Source organism: Takifugu rubripes, chromosome 20 (genome assembly GCF_901000725.2).
Source record: "Takifugu rubripes chromosome 20, fTakRub1.2, whole genome shotgun sequence".
NCBI classification, from domain to species: domain Eukaryota; kingdom Metazoa; phylum Chordata; class Actinopteri; order Tetraodontiformes; family Tetraodontidae; genus Takifugu; species Takifugu rubripes.
In genome coordinates, this window is record NC_042304.1 from 9,604,081 (window position 1) to 9,629,296 (window position 25,216).

The 25,216-nt window shown below is 49.9% G+C and overlaps 5 protein-coding genes across 8 annotated transcripts; 2 read left to right on the top strand and 3 right to left on the bottom strand.

Annotated features, from left to right (window-relative positions):
* Positions 1–661: 661 nt before the first annotated feature.
* Positions 662–9,796, bottom strand: enc3 (ectodermal-neural cortex 3). The gene is made up of 4 exons (XM_029828469.1): positions 9,471–9,796; positions 7,418–8,446; positions 6,557–7,336; positions 662–1,818 (listed from the first exon to the last, which is right to left on the bottom strand). The coding sequence occupies exons 2-3, from the start codon at positions 8,438–8,440 to the stop codon at positions 6,590–6,592; spliced, it is 1,770 nt and encodes a 589-aa protein (XP_029684329.1). The 5' UTR covers positions 8,441–8,446; positions 9,471–9,796; the 3' UTR covers positions 662–1,818; positions 6,557–6,589.
* A 2,806-nt stretch (positions 9,797–12,602) lies between these two features.
* timm13 (translocase of inner mitochondrial membrane 13 homolog (yeast)) lies at positions 12,603–13,652 on the top strand. The gene is made up of 3 exons (XM_003974177.3): positions 12,603–12,841; positions 13,157–13,225; positions 13,311–13,652. Exons 1-3 carry the CDS (start codon positions 12,722–12,724, stop codon positions 13,407–13,409), a joined length of 288 nt encoding a protein of 95 aa, XP_003974226.1. The 5' UTR covers positions 12,603–12,721; the 3' UTR covers positions 13,410–13,652.
* A 480-nt stretch (positions 13,653–14,132) lies between these two features.
* Positions 14,133–20,044, bottom strand: tmprss9 (transmembrane serine protease 9). 2 transcript variants are annotated; one of them, XM_011614869.2, is made up of 16 exons: positions 19,796–20,044; positions 18,791–18,953; positions 18,588–18,715; positions 18,281–18,348; positions 18,037–18,212; positions 17,904–17,948; positions 17,622–17,735; positions 17,368–17,533; positions 17,016–17,290; positions 16,790–16,932; positions 15,972–16,254; positions 15,777–15,899; positions 15,544–15,712; positions 15,211–15,476; positions 14,973–15,109; positions 14,133–14,568 (listed from the first exon to the last, which is right to left on the bottom strand). In XM_011614869.2, the coding sequence occupies exons 2-16, from the start codon at positions 18,933–18,935 to the stop codon at positions 14,407–14,409; spliced, it is 2,400 nt and encodes a 799-aa protein (XP_011613171.2). In that variant the 5' UTR covers positions 18,936–18,953; positions 19,796–20,044; the 3' UTR covers positions 14,133–14,406. The 2 variants fall into 2 exon arrangements, with proteins under 2 accessions (XP_011613171.2, XP_011613170.2); XM_011614868.2 differs by having other exon boundaries at positions 18,791–18,991; positions 19,796–20,043.
* Positions 20,045–21,474: 1,430 nt separating this feature from the next.
* lsm7 (LSM7 homolog, U6 small nuclear RNA and mRNA degradation associated) lies at positions 21,475–22,905 on the bottom strand. Of its 2 annotated transcripts, none has more exons than XM_003974178.3 (4): positions 22,798–22,905; positions 22,444–22,534; positions 22,206–22,277; positions 21,475–21,982 (listed from the first exon to the last, which is right to left on the bottom strand). In XM_003974178.3, the coding sequence occupies exons 1-4, from the start codon at positions 22,801–22,803 to the stop codon at positions 21,840–21,842; spliced, it is 312 nt and encodes a 103-aa protein (XP_003974227.1). In that variant the 5' UTR covers positions 22,804–22,905; the 3' UTR covers positions 21,475–21,839. The 2 variants fall into 2 exon arrangements, with proteins under 2 accessions (XP_003974227.1, XP_011613172.1); XM_011614870.2 differs by having other exon boundaries at positions 22,785–22,809.
* A 134-nt stretch (positions 22,906–23,039) lies between these two features.
* LOC101062126 (kelch-like protein 23) lies at positions 23,040–25,199 on the top strand. Of its 2 annotated transcripts, XM_003974204.2 has the most exons (4): positions 23,040–23,155; positions 23,242–24,079; positions 24,158–24,569; positions 24,638–25,199. In XM_003974204.2, the coding sequence occupies exons 1-4, from the start codon at positions 23,090–23,092 to the stop codon at positions 24,942–24,944; spliced, it is 1,623 nt and encodes a 540-aa protein (XP_003974253.1). In that variant the 5' UTR covers positions 23,040–23,089; the 3' UTR covers positions 24,945–25,199. The 2 variants fall into 2 exon arrangements, with proteins under 2 accessions (XP_003974253.1, XP_029684340.1); XM_029828480.1 differs by having other exon boundaries at positions 23,040–24,079.
* The last annotated feature ends 17 nt before the right edge of the window (positions 25,200–25,216 follow it).

Genomic DNA, 25,216 nt, shown 5'->3' on the forward strand with positions numbered 1-25,216 from the left:
GGGCACAACGCCCCCGTCCCTTCTGCCTCGTTACACACAGCCCCCCCCCCCCATTTGGTGGCCTCTGCTCGTCTTTTGTCTCTTTGATGTGGTTTAATTGCGTCGCTCTTGGTCTCTGTCTGAAATCACCCAGCGTTGCACATTCTGCATGACAATAGGTTCTGAGCGGCCGGCCCGGCCCGGCGCCAGGCCGCCCCCCCCTCGGACGCCGTTTCATCCCTTTGTGCTCGTCTGCTGTGAAGTTAAAAATCCATAAATTAACCTTTAATGAAGGACTTTGTTGACACCGACGTGTCGGCACGCTCGGCCGGGCATCGGCCCGCATCCGTTTGTGTCCAATTAGCAACAACTTGAAAAGGTTCTGACGACCTTTGAAGGGTTCTGGTGACCTTTGAAGGGTTCTGACGACCTTTGAAGGGTTCTGGTGACCTTTGAAGGGTTCCGGAGACGCGGCTCCTCTCCCCCCCGACAGCCCGACCCAGGTGAGGAACCACCTTCTCTCTCTCCCTCCCTCCCTCTCTCTCGCACTCACTCACTCACTCACTCACACACACACACACACACACACACACACACACACGAGGGAGGTGCCTCTGGTAAACCACACCTAAACAGCTCCTGGAAACTATTCCCGGCGTTCCGCGTATAAACCAGCCCAGAGGAAGCTTCCAACAATGTTTTTATTGAAGAGTTGAGCAGTAGCAGATGGTGAATCAGGAATCGATCATCTCTCCGTACAGACACAAGCTGGAATATTGGGACACGGCTACAGGAAGGCTCTCCACACTACTGAGGCTGGGTTAAGACACATCGTTACTGTTCCAATTAAGACCAGGAGCAGAATTCCATGTACAAACTGTGCAAATCAAAGGCATCTATTAATTAATTAATTATACAACATATACTGTACAAACTGTACACACACACACACAGACTTCCAGTAAAGGTCCTGACACCTGAATTATCTGCTAGCTACTTTGGAGACTTGAAGTCATAAACTCACTAAGGTTCGTTAGTAATGTTTTGGCAATATTGATGATTTTAAATATGCCATCAGGTGTAAACGTACACTTTCACCTGGCAAAACTGTAAAAGTCAAAGTTCTACAATAACAAAAAAATACATTCACAAACCAGGTTTCAGATGAAACCCTTCAGACGACGACAGAAACGACGGACGACCCTGAGAGGAAAAGAAAAGAGGGAACAGGAAAGGAGCCTTCTTGAGTCCTGAATGGTCACATTCTCGCTCCGGTCCACCAGGCCGGGACAGATTTAGCTCACCAAAATTAAAAGAAGACGGTCCAGAGTCTAAAAATACCGCCCGGAGTTTGGTTCTGTGTGTACTTGTCCTCTCTGCAGCGGGCAGGGCAGAGGTCCAGTTCAGCCTGCCGGCAGCTCAGCTCCACCTGAGGCGACGGGACCCCCCCTTGGGGGGGGCAGAGAGCCTGCTGGGAAGGCGTCTTTGATGGCGTCCCAGTCACATGACCAGCGAGAGGATCACGGCAGCTGATTCTCTTCAGGAGGTGTGAAAAGGAAACGTAAGACAGAAGCAGTCGTACAGACTGTCCGCCGTGCTGCCTGGATACGGAGCCCATTTCCACGGCAACCAGCCCTGCTCAGGCTAGCGGCTACATGGGAAAGACACACACAGCACGAGTAAACACATCAGGTGGGGAGAGGCCGCAGACTCCCAGTCTCTGGGCTGTTTCCAGGACTCGGGCTGGATGGAACCGCAGCAGGAACAAACACTCCTCCTCCTCTTCCTCCTCTTCCTCCTCCGGGCAGCCATGTCTGCATACCAGACACGGAGGCCGATCTGTGGAGACACGGGGGGATTAATGTTTAGGTGCTCCTCTCTGCAGAGCTGGTCACATGACCACAGGGGCCTGCAGTGTGTCAGAGACGTGGGGACGCTCCGATTCTCCCCCCGCCGGAGCTGAACACACCAGGGAGGTCCGTCTGTGAGCGGCCTGAGCAGAAACAACGCTGCCAACACTTGTTATACATGTGACCCCCCCCCCCCCCCACACACACACACACAGGGTGTAGGAAGTCAGAGGGAGCGCTGACAGCTGGAGGACGGCTGCTGGGGGCCTGTTTATGTAGCATCATGAACAGATCCAAACACTGTAGTGACGCCCGAAGCACAACCGAAGGACGTCAGCTGGGCGCCTGCTGCCGCCCAAACCGCCACGAGGGGAGGGGGGGGCGGAGCAGCGGTGTGACCCACGAGGGATTAATGTACAGCTGATGCAGCGTTTCTGTAATTAAAGGAATGCTCAGCTTTAGATTAGGATTTATTTCCTTATTCTGTGGCTTTAAGAAGACCGAAGAAGGTTTTAGGAGTCTTCAGCTGCTGGAAGCTTTTTATACTTTCAGGGGAAAGAAGCACTTAAAGTTCTGTTGCTAACCGTGTGTGTGTGTGGGGGGGGGGGGGTTAGTTCATCCTGGCTGCTCCTGAGAGGAAGCAGAAGCTGCGGCAGGAGCAGGCCTGAGGGACGTCTCCACTGCTGCTCCGATTCTGCTGACTCGCACTAACACGAGTGGTCGAGCAGGAATCACCCCAAGGAATTCCGTTGAACTCCGTGCGCGTCCATCATCGGTTTAATGAAGCCTCGTTCCCACATGGTGGAGGGTGATGGAGCAGTGGAGGGGCTGCCGGCCCCGTCCCTCCCGTCCCCACAACCCCACTTATTCGGAGGGAAAAACAAACCGGACTCTTCCAACTCTCTCCGAGCTGATAACCTTGGCCTCCATCTGCCCGCGGGGACGTCCGCGGTGATGCAAAACATCAGGGGGGTGGGTAATAAAAAGTACCCATCTGCCCCGTGTGCAGTGAGTGCTGCTGTGAGGGACGAAGCAGACGGACTGGAACGATGTGAAGTGATTGGACCTGGCACTCAGGGCTGCGCCCCCCCCCCAGTCGGCTCCCATCAGCCTCAACTCTGGAATAGACACTTTATATTGCATAACCTTGAATTCCAGACGCACTCTGAGACACGGATCTGCATGTTTTAAGCTTTTTTGCCCCCTGAACACCATCTGCACCCAATTACCCACAATGCATCAGACCAGAGTTTTCTAGCTCTACCCGTCCCTGGTGTCCAACGTCTCCGTGTCCTGTTTGCCAATGGCCACCGTTGATTGGACTGTATTGAGCCGCCTCATTTACATGAGTCTGTGGTTTTCAGGGGGGGCACAAAGGCCTCCTGACGGCGCCCGCTCCAACGCCGGCGCCCTGGCGCAGCTGCAATTAAGACGCTTCGTGATGAATCCGCTGGTTAAGACCAAGACAAAGAGAGCCACTGTTGATGGAAGGGGACCACTTCAGCGCCACTCCAGAGCCGCAATATTACGTAATTTAGATTAATTACCAGGCGGTCCCGTCCCTGGGGGGGGGGGGGCGGCTCTGGAACTGTGTGACAGCTCAGCTCTTTTTAAGGACATAATCAAATTAGTCTGAATGATTATTCACCCATTTTAAGGATCTTTTCTTCCCTTTATGTTAATCACAGGGTGGAGGGAAAAGTCCAATAAAACCACCATTAGGCTTATGCAGATTTAAGGCCGTGCCGCCACTGTAATGTGGCAAATTGATTACTCAGGGGACTGAAGGCAAAGTGTGTGTGTGCACGTGTTAAGGCTGACTGCCTGTGTGTGTGTGTGTGTGTGTGTGTGTGTGCGTGTGTGTGTGTGTGTGTGTGTGTGGTGGGGAGGGTGTTGTTGTACACAGATGCTACATAAAAGCCTCATTCAATGCAATTCCTGATGGGGCATTAATAAAACATTAGTATTGAGTTGGGGGGGCTTCTGCACTCCTCCCCTGGAGCCCAACCTGACCTTTCCATTTTACAGCAGCTGCCCCCCCCCCCTCCACACACACACACACAATGAGGACTCGATCTGTGGCCTCTGACCCCTCCAGGTGTGGCTCTTACAGTGGCTTCGGTTTGAGCCGTTAAAAATTAGAACGCAGCTTATGTCAGTCGGGGTGGGGGTGGGGGGTCAGGGGAGGGGTGGGGGGGTGGTGAGAAAACAAGGGATCGAGCGCGGCGGTTTAAACGAGAGGGGCCTGCCGTGAACCATGGGCAGGGATCTCTGGTTACATCCTGTCTGCATGAAGTCTGGCACCAACAACTGAGCTGCTCAGACCATGTTTATCCTCTCAACACACACGCACGCACGCACGCACGCACGCACGCACGCACGCACGCACGCACGCACGCACGCGCACACAGCAGCAGCAATTACAACACGTCTGCAACTGCCAGCTGTCCGTGTGTACACAAGTGTGTTTAAAACACTCGTTACTCCCCCCGCACCACAACAACCCGCACTGTAATCAGGTTTAGGAACCCTCTTCCATCACCAGCGGGTCCACAATTCAGCCCGTAACGGCCGGTTATACACGCCAGCCTCCACGAGATGGTCATGAAAACAGACCGGAAGCCAATAATCCACCAGAGGCCGCGCAAGCGGTGCAACACTAACAATTCTTTACTAATGGAATGCAAAGCCACACCTTCATTCCTCCCAAATTAGAGTAAGGACGGCTGGTTTTAAAGAACAGAAAATGCCAGCTATGTGACTCTGTGTGTGTGTGTGTGTGTGTGTGTGTGACAGAGATAGGGAAATTGTCAGAGCAGCACTACAGGCGGTTTCACGAGCGTATGAAAACTCACAGTTCCACTGGTGAACAGTGAAAACAGCTGACTGGTGGTTTTGGGGCCCATTGTGGAGATGAAAGAGACGAGCCCCCCACAAAAAGGCTCTTTTCTTTTTGCTTTGATCCAGCTCAAAGTTGACAACCTGGTATTTTTAGTCTGGCGTTAGCAACGGCTTCCAAACGGAGCAAAATACAGCTTTGCTTCTCCTGGTTTTGCTCACATTTCACCTCCATCTGCACGTGTGTTTCCATTCATGTGTCACTTTGTTGCTCCCTAAATTTCCCCCCTGAAACTTCCAAAGCCTCCCGGTCTCGGGGCAGAGAGACTGGGACGCCGGCTTAACAAGCTGGAAATCCGATCTAATCCCACATCTGCTGTAATTAAGGCTGTCGGCAGCGATATGGCCGCTACTGTAAGTTAAAGAGTCGAGAGGCAGGCGGCGCCTTGATCTTTCCCTGCCAGCCTGTCTGTCTCCACCAAGGCCCAGAAACCCTCTGCTACCATGGAGACCGTGGTCCATACCAGCAGCCTCAGAGTCCCACAGCTCCATTATGTCCAGACGTTCACAGCAAAGACACAAGTCAGAGATGAGCCCTCGCTTGGAAGCTTGATTCACGCTAGAAAACTGCAACTGATCCCCAGATCCTAGAGGAGATCCTGCAGATCCTAGAGGAGGTCCTGCAGATCCTAGAGGAGATCCTGCAGATCCTAGAGGAGATCCTGCAGATCCTAGAGGAGGTCCTGCAGATCCTAGAGCAGATCCTGCAGATCCTAGAGGAGATCCTGCAGATCCTCCAGTCTGAAACCTCTTCGTGGCAGCTCAAACTACTGCCCCAGTGGCGACTTCACGTTGGGGAAGGTTCAAACGTGCACACAATCGCCCCACGCATCGACGTGCACGTTGCAGTTTTTCCTCCCCCTCGCCTTTCAACACAACACGGGGAGAGACGCACGCCTCTGGAGCGTGGCTCAAAGCTGGGAAAACACACACCTGTCGCCTCCAGGTGTTGGGCGCGCTGGATATTTTTAATCACTATATAAATAAAGATTGATTGATTGAATCCTAATTTTAGTGCGTAAACAACAGCGGAGCCGATTACGCTCAGCTTAAACTCCACCCTCGTGTTTAGCGCAGATCTAAATCAGCCGTGAGAAAACCAGGCCCGTTGTCTGCGAGCAGTGATCCCGAGCATAATTCCGAATGGAAATGGAGTGATTACGGACCGCCCCGACCTCAGACCCAGAGATCGTTTGTGGGAAGAACTGCAGAGAGCAAAGACGCCTGCAGACCTGACAGGAAGACCAGACGTGCACGCCGAGCACGGGGGCGCGTGCGTCGAGTCCGCTCGTCTTTGTGTTGCAGCGGAAACTGTCAGTGATCTCAGACTGGATCGGCGGCTTCTCCTGCCTCCCCGACGCCGTGGGCGACGGCCCCTTCTGTAGCGCGGGTTTATTTTGAGCCAGTTAGCGCCCGCGCTGTCTCACAGAGCACCGTGCCCGCTCGCCTCCCCGGTGAAACAAGCACGGGCCTGATCTGAGCCTCCGACCTTGACTCATGTCAGCGACACGGGTCCCGTGTTGTAATTACCAGCACTCCTGACATTCCTGCTGCTCCGAAACCTGGACTTCCCTGTGTTTATCCAGCACCCAGTCATGACAGCGGCGAGCTAATGTGTAACCGTAACCACTGGCAACCCTGAAAACAGCGAGGGGGCTCATAAACCAGCCCTGTCCGGTCTGAACCCACCCTGTAATAACACCGTTTGAAACATTGGGCTGTGCAGAAGGGAAGCTCGGTCCCACATTATCCGATTATATGCAGGACAGTGAATGTCACACGTAATCGGAACCGTCTGCGATGGTGGCGGGAGGACTGCAGCCACTCACCGGCGGATCCTCGAAGACTCTGCGCCGTCTCCTCTACGCAGACAGATACTTCCACGTGCTGACGAAAGCGGTGGGAATGAGCGAGTAGGGGACGCTGGTCACGCTGTCCCAAGAGTCCGATGCCGGGTCGTAACAGTCCAGCGTCTTACATCGCTGGGCTCCGAAGTAGCCTCCAACCACGTACAGGCGGTTTCCCGAGGCCACCGCGTGGCAGCTGATCCGTTTGGCCGTCACATCCGCGAACTTGGACCACTGGTACGTCTCGCTGTTGAACCGGTAAGCCGAGCTAGCCGAGAACTCCGTGTCGCCTCCTATCACCACCACGTGGTTGCCGACCACGGCCGCCGCCGTGTAGCGCCACAGCTGCGGGCAGGCGGCCGGCACGGACCAGCGGTTCTGGCAGGGGTCGAAGCACTGCACTTTTGGGTACTTGTCTCTGTTCACGCTGGTGCCCCCGAAGGCGAAGAGTTTGTTTTTGGCGCCGACCACGGCAGCGTTGCTCACCCCTTCCCTGAGCGGCGCCACCAGGGTCCACTTGTTGGTCTGGGGGTCGTACTGCTCCACCTGTTTGAGCGACACCGAGGGAGACGCGGGGAAGGACCCCGTGAGGGACGTGTGTCCCCCGACGACAAACAGCATGTGGTCCAGTTCCGCGGAGCCGTGTCCGAACCTGGCCACCAACATGGGCGCAGCTTTGGACCACTCGTCGTGTAACGTGTCGTAGACCCAGACGTCTTTGGACGCCCCGTTTTCAGAGCCGCGACCTCCAGTAACATAAACCTGAGAAGAAAGAGCAGAGAATTATTGGATGCACAGCTACACGGACCGACACCTACGTGGATCTCCCCTTGACCCGTGTACCTTGCATCCAATGGCGCAGGCGCTGCATTCCTTCCTGGGGCTGGGGATGTCTGTTTTGGGGGTGATCTCCTTGGTCTTGTTGTCAATCATGTAGATCTTATCGCACATGAACGTCTGCCCTCCCAGCAGCAGCAGGGCCTGGCTGACCTTCCTCGGCCGCGCACAGAAGCCGGTGACGATGCCGTCGTTCTGGAGGATCCTCATCTTGCACCGCACGGCGTCTTCCACGATCTCGCGGCCCACCTTGTGGCACATCACCAGCTCCTCGGAGGCAACGTTCTTCAGCAGGTATGTTTCGGGGAGCAGCGCCAGGCGGACGCAGCGCAACAGGTCGGGCAGCTCGCCGTGCCGCCGCTCCATGTCGGCCCTGACCCAGTCGATCACGGCCTCGTACACCAGGCTCTCGTCCTCCACCTCCAGTTCCTCGCTGAGGATCAGCTCCTGGACTTTGTCTTTGGGCAAACTGAGGAAGTCCTCGGTCTTGAACAGAGTATCAAAGTTGGCCAGGCACATTCTCCAGGACAGCTCGTACAGTCTCTGGCACTGGTGGGCATCGGAGAGCAACATCATCCCCAGACAGTTCGACTGATGGAGGTTCTTTTCCAAGAACTCCGCCGCCGCGTCCCTGATGTCGTGGAACTGAAGCATGTCGCCGGCTTCCAGGAGCGACTCCGCATTCTCCTCGTTGATGATCACTCGGGCAGAGTAGGCGTAGTCGAGCAGCAGCTCCAGCACCTCTGGGTGGAGCGAGTCGTGGAAGTTGACGTCCGCGTCCCTGCTCTCTCTCAGCCCGCCGCTGAACATGGCCTCAAAGTACCGGCTGCAGGAGGCCAGGACGGCCCGGTGACAGGGGAAGGAACGGTTCCCGGCCTTTAGAACAACGTCCGTGAAGACTTTTCTTTTGCGCAGCAGATTGAGCTGAGTCAAGAGGCTGTCTGCGTGGGAAGTCTTATGGAAAAGCTGGATGTTCATGGATCCAGAGCTGGACCGAGACTTCCTGTTCTCGTGGTTACTGAAAGACATCTTGACCTGGAGAGTGAATGAAAAGAACAAAACTTATATCAAGCGGGAAGATGCAGTCCCATGCCTTCGATTTGAGCAGCTAGAGTGAGGAAGCAGACGGCCTGTAGAGCCACGCAGCCTCTGTCTGATGTGAACCCGACCACAAACACTCCTTGTTTTACAACGCACAAAACCTGCTGTGCCAGCAGCTGATGAATGAGTCGTTCACAGGCAAATACTCATATCTGAGTGGCTTGGGAATGAACTTCAGACTTTAAAGAGATGAAAGGGGAACTGATAAAAAAAGTATTCCCGAATTCAAACAAACAGGCTCTCCGAGATTGACACAAGGGGACACGGGAGTGCCAGGAATCAGTTCCTTAAAATCTGCGAGACTAAATGAGAGCCATTAACAGGCCTTTCTGGAGAAACACTCAGAGGGTGCATACAGTATATATCACACCTTTCAGCAGCCTCCTGCCAGCTTGTTCTGGCACTCTGCACCCACATTCACACGGTGCCAAAGGCGAAGCTTTCAAAGCCCACAGAAGACTGACTCTTCAGCCCAGCTCCTTCAGGATGGAATTATGCAACCCCCGTGCAACACGTTAGAACCCACCTTCCACTCGTTTATCCGGAACGGGCTCGGTCATGTCTGGAGCCCTTTTAATGCAGTGAGGAATTATTATTGAGGATGCAATTAGCTAAACCCTTCCCCACAACAAGGCACCGTGGGGCTGTGACGCTAATGCCCGACTTTACATGAAGGAGAGCAGATCCAAGCCTTCCGTTTAGGATGCTCCGTGGAGCAGATCCAAGATTTCGGCCTGTAAAAGGAGGCTCTGGGACTCACGGAGCCACTTTGGAAACGGGAAACTGCAGTCAGCACTTTCAACATGCGCTCAACTTTCCTCCAACACGAGCGGCGACCGAACACGACATCAAAAGAATCCCAGGCTACGGCCTCAAAACAGCCCCCCCGGAGTCCCACAAACCCGTAAAACACCAACTTCTTCTCGACTGTAGTCAAGTCGAGACGTCCAAATCTTACCTTTTACACAAAGTAGGTCCGGATTCTTTTATTCCGACTGGCGGTACAACTTCAGCCGCCGATCCGTTTAAAGTTTCGGCACAAATCAGACAAATCCGTCGTCCGAACGCTGGGCTGTGTTCTGTCCCGGTGCGGAGGGGAACCGCTGATCCATTTGTCCACGTCGCAAACGTGAAGTTCGACCGAACAATCAAACTAGTTTGGAACTCAGCAGCTCTGTTCTGGTTCCGAGGAAGCGGCGAAGCCTGCGCGAGACAAGAGCCACGGCGCGAGACAAGAGCCACGGCACGAGCGAGGAGAAAGAGCGGAGCGACCGTTCGCGGTGGCCCCTCCCCCTCTCGCCGTTGTCCAATCAGCTTCCTCTAATATCGTCTCTGCATATTAGGGTTACAGTCATTACTTTTTCTTACAGTTACGCTCGCCTTTAAATAATGATTATTCATATTTAATTTGACTGGAATTGTGGTATTTTGACTGGCCTGTGTCGTTACGACATCCTGACTGATAAAAGCGCTTAATGGTTTAAATGAAAATATTTGTGTAAAACATTAATTTTGGCCACCGGAAACCACCAACTCAGAGCCCAAATTTTAAAAGAGGTCAGAAAAAGCTCAGCAAGTGGTATAAATTGTCTAGTAAACCGAAACAATTGAAAACATGACAGCACTGAACATGAAGAAAACTTTTTATTTATTATCATTAACGGGAGACTGGTTCGATTTCTTCTTGGTGAAATGAGCTTTGACCTGTGGGTGTGAACAGGTGAAGTTCTGAGTCATGCACTGTTCCTGTTATATGGCGACTGATCTCAGCCCTTATTCATGCTGCGACTAACTCCAGAACCTTGCAATGTCTCTACACTTGCTTTTCTCTGAGTTAGAAGCAGACTGTAAAACAGTTGTTATTACTGTTACAACAACCAGAGTCAGAGTTGGAACAGAATAGATACTTCTGCCACATCTTATATTTAAACAGGAATGGTTATCCAGGTGTGTGGAACTGGCATGTTTATTTAAATAATGATTACACAATAAATATCATTGTACTATAAAGAATTACATATACACTGCACATTTCTAATAAAGTAGCTAAATGGATAAAAGGACCTGGAAAAATAAGCCATAGAAAATGTGATAGACATAAATCCAAAGGGGACAAAAACCCAACAGAGTCAGAATGTTGAGCTTTAAAGATCATATGATGGCAGAACCATGGGAGAGATTCTTCAGCCGAATTCCTGACATTACAAGAATGAGGCCAGTCATGCAAGAGCAAAATCACCCCTGCGCTAAAAGAGCAGAAATGTGTGCGCAGTTATTTAAGTGTCATGAAAAAAAGGTTTATGTGCTGGAGACACATCTGCCCCAACATGTCTGCAGGTGCAATTATTGGCTATTTTGGCATCACGGTTGCTGACAAACTTCTAAACAGGAAGGAGGTCAGCTCCATTGTTGGTGTTTTAATTTTCACCTGTGGTTTTTTGCTCTCTGCTTCTGGAAGCCAGCAGAGAGAAAAACATGATGGGCACAAGTGGAAAATGGAATACTGCAGACATAATGGATCCGTCATAGTTTGGATGTTCGGAGACACCACAGACACCGCAATCACTCAACGAGGTAGCGCTCAGACCTCTTCACTCCTCACACCAGCAGAAGATTAAATACCGTGTGTGTGTGTGTGTGTGTGTGTGTGTGTGTGTGTGTGTGTGTTCAGTTAGACTTCTGTTACTCACCTCTTCCTTGTTCTCACAGCACCTCATCTTACCAACAGCATTGTTTTTTTAATAATTAAAAGGGCTGGAGTAACTACTAAACATTAGTCATCTCAAAATCATGAATCTGAAGTACAACACACACACACACACACACACACACGCACACACACACACACACACACACACAGTGTGTGTACTGAAACCCGCCACATAACCAACTGTGACAGATGCTTTCGAACACACAAGTGTGCTTAAAGGGGATTATGAATTTAAGAAGATTAGATTAATGAACTCATGATTGCAATCACGGGTTAATTCATTTTGAGGCACACACACACACACACACACACACACACACGCACACACACACACACACACACACACACACACACACACACACACACACACACACAGACACACACACACACCACCATTCAACCCAGTGGCCTTGAGCCAAACTGACAGATTAATGCATGTGCCTATGTTTACATGTGCATTGTCTAAGTGGTCATTATTTTTTCTTTTAGGCAGGAATGCCACTAATCAGACCCCCACTATTTTTCCTTGAATGCCTCCCCCAACAAAATCACTCACAGAGATACTGTTGAGGTGACTGTAACCGTTACTCCATTGTTGCCTGCAGACTCACTGTTCCACATATTTATTCATTCGAGGCAGATGGTCTTTTGGGTGAGGTCATCCTGTCTGACACATGAAGTCAGCTAAGAAATTATCTATCTATCTATCTATCTATCTATCTATCTATCTATCTATCTATCTATCTATCTATCTATCTATCTATCTATCTATCTATCTATCTATCTATCTATCTATCTATCTATCTATCTATCTATCTATCTATCGTCCTTTGTTCTGATGGTCTGTATTGCCATCATGCGGTAAACACGTGAACATGCATGTTACAAGCTTTCTGGCGTGTGTTTATTTAACGATATAATTTGATTCTAAATAGTGGTTACATAGAATGGTTTTACAGCAAAAGTCGTAGTATTCATTCATAAAAGTATTCATGGATACAACATTTGTCCACAAACGTGCGCAGATGTGAGTAAATGTAAATGCGTTTGATCGTGCACAAGACACACAGTGTTTACTCTCTGTAAAGAGTTTATGTTGTTCGTAATTCCTGTATTTAATTCGACTCAATTTAATTATGTATAGCGTCAGTACCAGTTAATGGTCTCACGACTTAACGGTTTCATATTCGAATACTATTGCAACAACAACAACAACAACAACAACAATAACAACAACAACAACAACAACAACAACAACAATAATAATAATAATAATAATAATAATAATAATAATAATAATAATCAGCTAATACACAAGAACGCGCGCTCATATGTGTTTGAAAAAAGAACTACATTTCCCAAGTCTACCACAATAAACGGAAATGATGTAATCTGTTTTCCGGCGCCTTCAAGGGCATCGAAAACTTGTGAGCCAAACCAAGCGGTCTGTGCACGTGTGGTCCAATAAGATCGGTTTTACAGTAACAGGTCCTTCAGATATGGACGGGTTCGGGTCAGACTTCTCAGCGGGTGGGTCGGGTGGTAAAGTTGACACCGGGACCATCATGGAGCAGGTCAAGGTCCAGATCGCTGTAGCTAACGCTCAGGAGCTGCTGCAGGTAATTCATTGAGAACGGAGGCTAGGCTAGCAAGAATGTCGTAAAGTTACTATGTCAAAAGTAATATTAAAACATAATGAAGTACAGGGATGTTTCTTTTCTCGACCCCGTCGTTGTATTCCACGAAGACAGTGACAATGTTTCAACAGAAATATCCCTCCGTTTCATTAATTACACTCGCTGACGTAACGACAGAACATTAACCCTTTCACCAGGTGAACCTTTAGCCCAGTTGTATACGCTTTATCCAAACCCATATCGTTATTAACGCCTAGTAACGGATTTAAATAAATGGGCATTGTCTTTGTGTTTCAGCGAATGACAGACAAATGCTTTAAGAAGTGTATAGGAAAACCTGGCAGTTCTCTGGACAACTCTGAGCAGGTGTGCACCATCACGACCTTCATCGTCATGTATAGATGGAAACCACTGTTTTAGGACCATTAATGTGCGTGCTTCTTCCTCACAGAAATGTATTGCCATGTGTATGGATCGATACATGGACTCCTGGAACACCGTGTCCAAAACATACAACTCCAGACTACAGAAGGAAAGAGCTCGCATGTGAAATGTGAACATTTCTGAACCCAGTGGACGTCAGATCTGAGTGGACGTGTGTCAGAACAGCAGCCGCCATCAACTTTTATCAAACCTTGCAATGGACAGGCAGATACAGAGCCTGCGGACTGTTGCCATCACCAACGCCTCACAGTTTCATCCCAGGAAGACTTTTGTGTTACATTATAAATTATAGTTCTTGTTAATAAAGGATGAAGGTGGCTGCGCACATCGGAGTCAGTGGAACTGGAAAGTCGTGCTGTTTTGTTTTTGTACCTGAATATTCCCATGTGAAAGCGATTTATTACATCTCTTTGTTTGCATGACCTGATGTGTTTTGACCCAACGCTCCCTTAAAAATGATACAAAAATTAACATTGCCAATGGAGGAACAAACCAATAATTTTCACCGTTGTCACAGCAGAGTCTGACATTCACCAGCCTCCCAACGGTCCCGTATCAAAGCACGGCTGAAGAACAAGACGGTTTTGTGGGGCTCGTTTTCTAGTTGTCACCTTATCTGCCGCTGCTAACAGTAGCCAGCTTGTTTCAGTGGTGTGTGTGTGTGTGGGGGGGGGGGTTGCTGTGCTGAACCCTGCTCTGCTTTGGTGCACTGTTGGATCTGGGAACCACAAATCCCAGAGGAGCTTGTGAACATTCTTAGCATTGTGAACGACTGTCAGAGGGATTTTCATGGAAAATAAAATACACCGGCAGAGGTCTCGTGTTTCTCATTTTGGGAAAATAAGCAAATTTATTAAAATGCAGCACCTTTATCGAGATTGAGTCAATGACACCCCCACCTTCATTAATCACTATGGTAACAAGCAAAATTACCCACATACGCCGTACCCCATGCATTTAAAGCAGAAAAATAAATAAAAAATAAATATATATGGTAGAGTGTCACTCTGGTCAATACTGTGGTTGTGGTTCCTAAGGTGACACGAGTCCTACAGCACGCTCTTCAGCAGGAAACTGTCCGTTCAGCTCCTTTTATTGGCTCTTCAGAAAGGCAGGTATGTAGACATCCAGGTCCTGATGGACGTCACGCGTGTGTAAACGCCCGGGAAGCCGGTTCGTCCGCACCCGTGTCCCCAGCTGGTCACCCCAGCAATAAACCACTGGCCAGAGAGCTGCTGGCAGACCAGTGGACCCCCAGAGTCTCCCTGGAGGAGGAGCGACAGTAATAAGAAATGAGAGGTAGTTTGTCATTAAAGTTAAAAACTCCGCATTTTAAAATTACGTTTAGATTTTTTTTTTTTTTTTTTTAAAATGGAGGTTTATCTGCTGTGAGCTGGCAACAAGCACATTTTTTTGCAGCACAAATCATGTTCAACCTATTTAGCAGGTGGAATTCATGAAAACATCATGAATGAGTGCAGAGAACATCCAAATGTACGATGACCCCCAGATGAAAAGGGTTTGACAAAAATCAAATCCTCATGGCAACGGAGTTTAAGCGTACGTTGACATTGGAATAACTAAATTCCCCTCCTGTTGCCTGATGAAAGCACACCTCTGCTCTAGAGGCCCATTTTTATAGACAGAATAAACCTGGCGCTGTCAGTACCAAACAGGTGTCTTTGCCTCCTTCCATGTAACCAGCACACATCATGTGAGGCGTCAGCACGTCTCCGTAGGAACGCTGGCAGTCGGCCTGGTCGATGAGGTTCACGGCAGCTTTCTGCAGCAGGTTGGTCAAAGAACCTGAGACAAAGAGACTCATTACATGACGTTTGCCGCCTTTTCTGATATAAACACCACAAACAACTCATGAGCTCGGCTGCAGCTGCGAGAAATTTACCCACCTCCCTCCCTGGTGGATCCCCAGCCTGTGATGTAACACTCTGCCGTCTCCGGGAAGCTGTGCACCGGCGAGGGGAGGCACACGGGCTGGACGGTGTAGGACACGGGTGCCGGGACGGCCAGCTCCAGGAGGGCCACGTCCTGGTCCATGTTGGTGCTGTTGAACTCTGGGTGGATGACGATCCTCTGGATGGGGATGACCAGAGCCCCACCACCAGAGCGCAGCACAGATCCCAGGCTCACCGCCCAGTTATCGGGGCTGAGATCCCTGGGACCAGAAAGGATCATTATTTATTCCACGTTTTTGTTTAGTCCATAGCTGATCCCATTAATACCTTTTGAAGCAGTGTGCTGCTGTGAGCAACCACTTGCTGTGAACGAGCGTAGCCCCACATCGGTGGAGCTTCTGGTACTGTAGGCTGCCGATCCAAGGCCACTCCCCCCTACGAGCCGTAACCCCGCCCACGATCTTATTGGAGCCCAGCGCAGGGCGAGTGCCGCAGTCTGAGACCACGAGGAGCATCAGACAAGTTCAAGCAAAGCTGGATTTTACTGAGGAAAACCTTACTGCAGTTTTCCTCGTCGGCCTGGTTGGGGCAGTCCGGGACGCCGTCACACTCTGGGTTGACCTTGGCGATGCAGGAGGCGGAGCTACACTGGAAGTTTCCGCTGCAGTTCGACGCCGGAAGATCTGGTGGTGAAATGAAGCAGCTGTGGGGTCTACCTGCAACAGTGGAGCACGGGTCCACAGTCGTGACCTTACCAGATAGCACTAGCGAGGCATCCTCATCAATGTCTGCGGGCCCGGGAACGGGTGGCAGATCTGTAGCTCCTTCCAGACCCAGTGGAACGTCGGGCACTTGCTGAGCATCCGTATGGGCCAAGCTGGGATTGGTGTGTCTTAGTATCCAGTTGAGGAGTCTGGTAACACGGGAATAAACACCAGGCTTGTTGATCTGGGCACAGCCCACACCCCAACTCACCACTCCAGCCAGAAAGAACCTGCCCGGAGCCCCCTGACACACCAAAGGTCCTCCAGAGTCTCCCTGCAGTGAAAACAGAGACTTCTGATCCTTTTCTTTTACCTCTCATCCCAACCATCAGTCTGCTATCAGGCCATACATTTCTTAAGTGGATCGATCAGTGTATAATCTTTAAACCGATCAACTACGCCGACTAAAGCCAGAGAAAGCGTTGTAGGAGCTGTAGCACCCCCTGCTGTTTGTCATGTAGAATTGCAAGCCCATCTAATTAAAAAACAAAACAAAATACATTGACTATTTAACTGCATCTATATGTATAAGGTGAAAATAGTGTATTAAAGTAATTATTGTCACATTACAGCATCATGTTTTTTTTTTTTTAATCCTTAACTGTCAAAGTGAGCCGGTGTTTTCTCTCACTTCCCTGTTAAGCTGTGATGAACACAATATTACCAGCCGGGTTATTTTTAGGGTGGGGCAAGTTTTAGGATACACTTGGCTGGAAAAATAACACCGGGTTTCCAGAGCACCATATGAGCCACAAACGCTCTGTGAGGAAAACCCGTAAGCTGAGCCAGCACCCGGAACGAGCTCTGACCTGACACGAGTCCACCTTTCCCTGCAGGAAGCCGGCGCACATCATGTTGTCGGTGATGCTGCCTTTGTACACAGACGACTTGTTGCACACCTTGGAGTCGATGATCTTCACCACCGCCTTCTGCAGCGTGGTGGGCAGCTTGGCTGAGAGGCAGACCGCCCAACAAGAGGGTTCTTTAACACAACACTGTAACTGGACTGTTTAAGGGATGGCGAGCCGTACTCACGGTTAAACTGGTGCAGCGCGCCCCACCCCGACACTATACACCTCTTCCCGGGGGCAAACACGTGGGACACAGAGGGCAGGCAGACGGGCTGGATGTACGGGCCGAAGGTGAGAGGCTTCTCCAGCTCCACCATGGTGATGTCGTTGTCCGTGGTCTGTGAGTCGTAGAATGGCGACACAACCAGGGACTTGATGTTAATCACCTTGGACTGAAGCTCCTTCCCATCAACTTGTGTGGCGCCGACCATCGCCGTCCAGCCTGTGGGGTCTCCTTCGCTGTAAAGACAAAGCAAATCATTCTTAGCTAAAGGTCTTATTCCAGTGCTTGTCCGGTGAAAATGGCTCCTGTCCACCTCGTGAAACAGTGCGCTGCGCTGACGAGCCAGCGCTCGTTGATGATGGAGGCCCCGCAGGTGTGGCGTCCGTGCCGCCTCAGACTGACCTGCCAAGGCAGCTCCCCCTCCCGAGCATCCTCCCCACCCACCACTCGGTTCCCCATGGTGGGACGCGTCCCACAGTCTGAGGGAGAAGATGGAGAAAAACAGTGGTTGAGGGGTGAAGGGGGGGGGGACACACGAAGACGCATGTGACGTGAAGACGAGCTCACCGCAGCGAGCTTCGTCAGACCCGTCGGCGCAGTCGGCGATGAAGTCGCACTCTGGGTTCACTTTGGTGACGCACTCCCCACTGTCACAGGTGAAGGTGCTGTCTGGACACGAGGCTGGCGAGAGCCCACCCACGCTCATTTTAATCACACTTCCACTCACATGCTTTGTATTCAAAAACTGGCTGTGCGGCGTACGCAGCCACATCGCCACGGCAACCGTAAAAATCAAGCCTGTGAATTTCACAGGGCGAGTGTCCACATGGTCAGAGGCTCGGCGCTCACCCATCGCGTTGGACCCGATGTTGTAGAACGACTTCCCGCTGGCGCCTGCAGGGGACAGACAGAAAGACAGGCGGACAGACGGGTCAGGACCTCAGAACCAGTGTGCAGCCGCGGCTGGCTGATGCTCTACTACCCAGCAGGACGATGGAGTCGATCCCTCCGTATCCCGGCACCTCCAGCGGTTTCCCGTACAGCTCCGCTCCGAGCCCCGCCCTCAGCAGTTCCTGGACGAAGCCGTCGGAATACTGCTGCAGCCTGGAGACCCTGAAGACCACCCGGAAGGTGGCCAGCACGTCGCCGTTGGCGTCACTGAGGAGAGGGGAAACAGGCGGTGCTGATCGGTGACACACGTCAACCTCCGTTTGGCTCTTACTCACCCGAAGGCGACAATACTGCTGTCGACGTAGTGACGCGATATCGTCGAGGCGCTGAAGACATTTTTAATCTGTACAAAAAGGGGCAGATATGTGATTTAACACCTCTTGAAGATACATATAGAGATATTTCTAATGAGAAAATGACATCCTCCCCAAAGAAACGGCCAAGGCCTTTATCCCGAACCTTAAGATTAACGTCCTAACTGACAGATTACAGCCAGATTTGGGTGGAAAATAGTACAAAACAATATAAAATGTGATTTGAGACTAAACCGGAGGATCAAAGGGACAAAAGTCCGGGGTCTACCTTGGTCTTTATGATGGACGACAGCACGATGTAGTACCCAGAGTTTATATCCTGTAGAGCTGAATCGTACTTTAACCCCTTCAGCTGCACCGTCTCCATGAAATCATGCTGTTCCTGCACCAGGTAGGCTGAGGGGAGAAGGACGGATCACTGACGGAACATGGGACCGGCTCTGACCACGTCCTGCACACACCCGCACTCACCCATAAACAGACCCACAAACACCCCGAAGATGAGGATCAAGAAGAAGGAAGCCACAAGAGCGGCCGTGTTGCAGGTACGATAGGCGGGAGCCGAGGAGGTTTTGGACCTCTGGCCATCTCCTTCGCCATCCTGTTTCACCTCCATGTTGGATCAGTAGCACCGCTGTGATCAGAACATCTGAAACTCAAAATGATCCGGCCCTGATGGCGACACAGAATTCTGAATATTATAGTAAAATATGTAGAATGTTTTTATACATACTACTACTACTACTACTACTACTACTAATATAAAATGCAGACAAAAAGTCAAAATACTCAATAATTAATTATGATTTGATAAACATGCATTAGCATTAGCATTAGCATCCTGATCCCCTGCAGCTGTCAGATAGTAAACATTGGCGCGGGTCCCCCTCCATGGGAAGGTGGGTCACCATGTTTCTATGGTGGCCCAGAAGAGACAAACCTGTCAGTGTCCAAGTATTGATTCAACAAATAAAGACAAACAATCACAGTTCCTTTTAAATCGAGCTTAATGACAAGAAACCAATTTAAGATTCAGCCCAGCATGAAGCGTTTAAGCTTTAACTTTATAAAAATAAAGTAAGCAACATCATCGGTGGACAATACCTTCTGTCCTTTAGAGCCACTGCAAAATCTATTAAATAAAACGGAACGTTTTAGTAAGTTAACTTTCACGCTACAAATCACCTCATTTTCTCACGCTTTGGTTTAAATGTCAGCTTTTAAAAATACTCTCAGGTTAAAATGGTGAGAAAATAAGAACGAAGGAGAGAATCGAGGGTTCTGCTGAGCCTATTGGGCAGAAATTCGTTTGCGTAAAGGAGAGCGAGGAGGCCATGTTGAAGTCCAAAGACCACCCCTGAAGTCTCCCGGAACCTCGGAAAGCCCACCTGTAGCTGAGAAAGTGACCCGGTTCGGGATCTCCACCGGAACCAGAAGAGAGAGCGCGTCATGGTGCAGAACCTGGGGAGAACTCACCTCTTCCTTCTGTCATTCCTCCCGGCGGTGACATCCACTCCTCGGTGCGCGTCTCCCGCACGGATGAAGGGAAAACGGCGGTAGAGGAGGGCGAAGAGAGCCGCTATTTGTTCCACCTGCGGAGGGGCGTGCCCGGGTCGCCCCGCACCCGGCTCACCTGGTCAGTTGGTTTAGGATCTGTGGCTAAATCCAGAAACCCTCGACCGACCCACCCCGGTGTGCACAGGCACATCTCCCATAATCCCCGCTGAGGCGGGGGATCTGGGGGGATCTGGGGAAAGTGTGGAGCAGAAGCAGGTGGGGGATCCACTGACACCATGACTGATCAGCAGATCCCTCCGGCTGGTCCGGCGGCCGCTTCCGGACGCACAACCCCTGATTGTTCTCCTTTACAACCGGAGTCACAATCGAAGTACTTTTTACACACGCGCGCGCACACACGCACATTAGCCCGACAACGACACGGGCCAACTAAATACATAACAAACAGAAAATGCGTGACTATTGTGTATTTAGATGACCCGTGTTGTTGTCGGGCTAATCTGGGACTTTATTTATTTAAGCAAGTGTGTGAGTGTGTGTAAAATTCGATTGAGACTCTGGTTGTAAAGAACAGCCAGTGGCAGAAAACTCCTTCCTTCAGCGTGTTTAATAGAAATTGCCTGACAAACATAAACATGAATAAAGTAGTTTTCTGCCACTGGATACAGTCATATATATACAGTCATATATATATATATATATAGTCATTTAGATTATTAAAAATGTCCTTGTTTGGACTGAACAATCAACCTTTCGGCTTAACAGCATAAAGACAGGAAGGAAAAAAACAATTTGATTCATCCTTCATCAGTTATTTGGTAAAAATAAAAACATGTAATCAGGATAAAAGTCCCTATAAAAGTAGGCCACGGCGTTTCCAGTCAGAATATTACTAATTTAGATTTAAGGTTTTACATTACAAACCACAAAAGGTATTTCTGTGATTCTATTGATGTTCTATAGGACTTAATAAAGGTTTAGGCTAACCTGGCAGGTAAAAAACAAAGATTAAAGGAATTTTTTAACATGGGAATCAACCCCCCCCAGTCCAGGGAACAACTAACAAAGGTGAATAAAGCCTTTCCCAACAACTCTGCTGGATTTACAACTGTGGCTTTGTCACTGAGCACACTAGCTTATCTTAACACACACTAACCCCCCAGATACTTGAAGATTTACAAAGAATGCGGTCAAATTCTACTTGAGAAGCTCATTTCTGAATACGTGGGCTGATGGGTCAGAAATGGGAGCGCAGCTGCTTGATTTAGCGGCTTTACAGCTCCAGAGAAACGTTCTGTTCCGTTTAAATATCTACCGGTGCGTGCCCAAAAAGGAGGCTGATCTAAACAAACGCCAGAAGAAAAGGTTTTGCATAAATTACCCAGATCCTCGCTGGATCACATCTGCCTCGATGAGGGGGGGACATCCCGCCAGAAGCTTGTGGACGGCCATCAGTCATGACCGAGGTTTAAACAGCCCAGGGAGTTTCAGACAAATATTTGAGGAAAAATAGAAATGATCCCACTGTTGGTCCAAATTCCACGAGTATTTCTCAAGTAGTTTGCAGCTATTTCATCACAGCAGCAGGGCTGAGAGCACATGAACTCTAGTCCAGGGTCAACTTGTAGAAACAGCTGTCATCTTCAACCGTGACCTTTATTAATACAATGTTCAACATTCTAATGATGCAAACGGTCCCGCTGCAAAAAACACCTGAAGCAAACATTCCAGACTCTAAATACATTTAGTTTATTTTCTTATCAAAAACAAAAACACGGTAAAAAGTCGACTGATTCTGGATAAGAAAAATGCTCCGTCAACACTCCATAACTCAACTAACTGCAGTCTGCACAGGAAACAAAAGCAAAGTGCTTCCAGAGTCCGCGTTCAACTTAAATTTGCCTTCTTTTTACATGTCGGTGCTCTCGCATTTAAAAACTAAAACAAAGTTCACAAAGTATACAGATGTGTGGTATTAAGTGCAGCGCTTGCTAGGTGAGGGCTAGCCATCCTGCTGCTGGATGAACGGGTTCGGTATGGCCTCCATACCGTCCTGAGGACAGATGAGCACGACTGATGTTCCTCTGCACACCACCAGCCCCAGCTGCCTGGTGTCTTCTGTCAGCTTCATCTGGTCATCAGGATCTACATTGGGAGTCAAAACAACATAATTAAACAGGAACTGTGTCATATAATATACCCGCAAACACCAGCAACACACGGTTATTAAGTACACCTGTCTTTGTCATATTGTGAATTATTGGCCAAGTTAAAAAAAAAATCTATTTTTAATTGGTCTGTTTAAAGTACTGAGTGGTAAAAGGTGTGTAACTAGCAGGTATTTACCTTTCGGACTTGCCCTACTTACCTCGCATATATTCTATTGTCCCATCCAACACCAGGTTTAACAGCGGATCAAAGCCCTTAAGAACACCGCTGGCTGAGAGGACAAGAGACAAAACGTCTGCGTTATTACGAACCAGCCCAATAAGTTTAAAGAAAACAATCCATGTAGCGACAGTTATATCATATCCCGCACCAGTAATATCATATTAATGGCGATTAGCATGTGGCTAGCATGAGTAACATTAACATCTTTCACATACCTTCTCGTCCTCCTTGAAACTTAACACGAATATGTTTGTCGATATATTTTGACAAGTCGAAGATGCTCTCTTTTTTCTTCTTTTCTTTGTCCTAAACACAACAAGAGACATTCTTTATAAGGGTTGCATCTGCCAGCCGGACACAAAGTAACTTAACCTAATGTTAGCTCAGTCTAGCTAGGCGCGTTAGCAAATAGGGCATTAATGGGCTACGTTAGTTCTTAAACGTTCCCTGTTATGTTTTCAACTTAAAGCTAAGAACGAATGGAGCCACTATGTATATAACATAGCACTCACGCACACACACAACACTAAAAAGACATCTGAATGAAAGCGCACACCATACAAACTCACCGCCATTTTCCGCAGCGTTGACACGGAAGTAAATATGTGACCTCAGACCAGCTCCACCAATCAAATCCCTGAGCGCCTCTCGTGACGTCACAGCCCCTGCTTCACGAGACCGTTGACTTTATTATGATTCTACAAACTGACCCGGACAAAGTCAGCGAACACCTTTGATTAATTAAACTACTGCTGAATCTTTCGCCTCGTGCCACAACGAGGACTCTGCGCTCCTGACCTTTATTCTCTTCTGCGTTGCGAACGTGGTCAGGGGGTTGGCGAAGGATCTATTTTTAATCCCATGTCGAGCACTGCAAACCCGGGCTGGTTGTGTCCTCTGAAATGGCCTGCAGATCTGGAACCGAACGTAACGTTGAGCCTGAACGCAAACAACGATCCGCTCGGCAGTTCAAAGAAGGCGAGAGCGATTTAACCCCCGATGTCACTTTACAGGTTGAAGGTGAGAGATTTGACGTCAACCGTAAACAGCTGGCCCAGCAGAGCCCTTACTTCAGGGCACTTTTTTTCGGTACCGGGATAGAGAGCACCAAAAGGAAGGTGTGCCTCAAAGGTGTCGACCTGCAACATTTCAGGGTGTTGCTGGAACACGGCAGGACCTCCAGACTTGCGTTGAACAGGGGGAATGTTCAGGGGATCCTGGAGACGGCAGACTTCTTGCAGCTGGAGCGCGCCAGGCTGCTGTGCTGCAAGTTCCTGGAGCGGGAGCTGCACATCAGCAACTGCCTGGGAATGATGACCTATGCCTGGAGGCTGGGCTGCACTCAGCTCTACAAGGCAGCACGGCAGGTGGCGCTCTCACACTTTGAAGCTGTCCTGGCTGAAGAGGACTTCCTGTCCCTGCCTAAGGAGACCGTAGCGGACCTCCTCGCCAGTGATGACCTGGCCATCCGCAACGACGATCTGGCTCTGGAAGCGACCCTGCGCTGGGTGTCATTCGAGCCGAAGCGAGGAGAGCATTTTCTGGAGCTCGCTGAGCTGGTGAGGCCCGAGTCTCTGTCCGTGCCATTCATGACCCAACTATTGGCCCGGATGAAGAGCTCCGACCCCAAAGCCAAGCTCATCTGCACGCTGAATGATCATTTTCCAGTATCTTGGTCGGCGGGCGGGCCGAGGAGGGCCGCCAGGGCCAGGGAGAGCCTCTTTGTCCTGGGTGGGCCTCATGATGAGGAGCAACAGTCTCTTTACTGCTTTCATCCACTCACTGGTAGATGGGAGAGCTGTGCACCTCTGCAGAGGAGGAACCTGACCCAGTACTCTGTGGCTGCAGCAGGTACCGGTGCCACACACATTCTTCATTTAAAGGGACTACAGGACATAAACCTTGCTTCTTTTCTGGATGTGTCCACAGGAGACTGCGTGGTGGTGACAGGTGGCTATTTCCGTGATGTGCTATGGTTCAGTGTGGACTGGGTCAAGATATACGAGTGTCAGAACCGGCGCTGGGTGGATGGGCCAGCCCTTCAGAAGTCCAGGCACAGCCACTGCTCTGTCGGGCTGGGCTCAGCACTTTATGTCCTGGGGGGCAGCATGGATGAAGGGGTGGTTCCTGACGTTGAGAGGCTGGTCATGGGGTCAGACGAGGAGTGGACAGGGGTCAGCCCCATGGTCAGGGCCGTGGAGAGGGCGGCCGCCGCCACTCTGGGGGCTTGCGTCTACGTGGCCTGTGGCCTGGATGAAAACGGGGAGGCGTTTGGTGGGATCCAGAGGTACGAGGCGACGCAGGATCACTGGGACGTGGTCTCCATTTCACCATTTCCAAGGTGAGCAAATCTTTTCTCACATTTCTTCTGGCGACACCGAATTTTACAGCCAAGTTTGTTCGTTACAGATACGACTTGGTGGCAACGGAGCTCAATGGCGCCCTCTATCTGTTTGGAGGCCGGACGCTGCGCCTGGACGTGGAGACAGAGGAATGGACCGTGCTGGAGGAGGAGAGCCTGGACAGGAAGTTCTTCTCCGGATGTGCCACTATTGGCGGTCAGATGTACCTGGTCAGCGAGAGTAAAAGTAACAAAGCCTTTCCGAACATGGTGTTGGTGGACCCTTACATCGACACCTGCATCGAGGTTGACGATGCCATACCCTGCCCGCTGCCCCTCAGAGGATGCGTCACCGTAAGAATGACGGGAAGGTAGGTGAAATTGGGAGGGAATGTTAAACTTTAGAAAAAAGTTTAACATGAAGACCCATCAAGTCTGAATCACGACCTGAGCGAAGGCCTTTGACTGCACGCTGTACATTAGCGAATTTTTGATTCATATATTTAAACGTGCTATTAACACTGTTAAGCAAGCTTTGTTTCAGCATCTTTGTGCTTTTATTTTATTATCTTCAAGCCATCATTGCTAATGCGAACATATCTATAAATGGAACAGGATGTAATGTGTCTCCAGAAACAAAACCTAAA

Coding starts and splice junctions, on each gene's coding strand:
- enc3 (XM_029828469.1), bottom strand. CDS start 8,440: ATGTCTTTCAGTAACCACGAGAACAGGAAGTCTCGGTCCAGCTCTGGA. Junction 7,337..7,417: donor CCTGCGCCATTGGATGCAAG/GTACACGGGTCA, acceptor CTTTCTTCTCAG/GTTTATGTTACTGGAGGTCG.
- timm13 (XM_003974177.3), top strand. CDS start 12,722: ATGGACGGGTTCGGGTCAGACTTCTCAGCGGGTGGGTCGGGTGGTAAA. Junction 12,842..13,156: donor ACGCTCAGGAGCTGCTGCAG/GTAATTCATTGA, acceptor TTTGTGTTTCAG/CGAATGACAGACAAATGCTT. Junction 13,226..13,310: donor CTCTGGACAACTCTGAGCAG/GTGTGCACCATC, acceptor TCTTCCTCACAG/AAATGTATTGCCATGTGTAT.
- tmprss9 (XM_011614869.2), bottom strand. CDS start 18,935: ATGGAGGTGAAACAGGATGGCGAAGGAGATGGCCAGAGGTCCAAAACC. Junction 17,534..17,621: donor GTCTGACGAAGCTCGCTGCG/GTGAGCTCGTCT, acceptor CTTCTCCCTCAG/ACTGTGGGACGCGTCCCACC. Junction 15,110..15,210: donor GGGATCCACCAGGGAGGGAG/GTGGGTAAATTT, acceptor TCTTTGTCTCAG/GTTCTTTGACCAACCTGCTG.
- lsm7 (XM_003974178.3), bottom strand. Junction 22,278..22,443: donor GTTTCAAGGAGGACGAGAAG/GTATGTGAAAGA, acceptor TTGTCCTCTCAG/CCAGCGGTGTTCTTAAGGGC. Junction 21,983..22,205: donor GACAATAGAATATATGCGAG/GTAAGTAGGGCA, acceptor CTCCCAATGTAG/ATCCTGATGACCAGATGAAG.
- LOC101062126 (XM_029828480.1), top strand. CDS start 23,131: ATGGCCTGCAGATCTGGAACCGAACGTAACGTTGAGCCTGAACGCAAA. Junction 24,080..24,157: donor GTACTCTGTGGCTGCAGCAG/GTACCGGTGCCA, acceptor ATGTGTCCACAG/GAGACTGCGTGGTGGTGACA. Junction 24,570..24,637: donor TCCATTTCACCATTTCCAAG/GTGAGCAAATCT, acceptor TGTTCGTTACAG/ATACGACTTGGTGGCAACGG.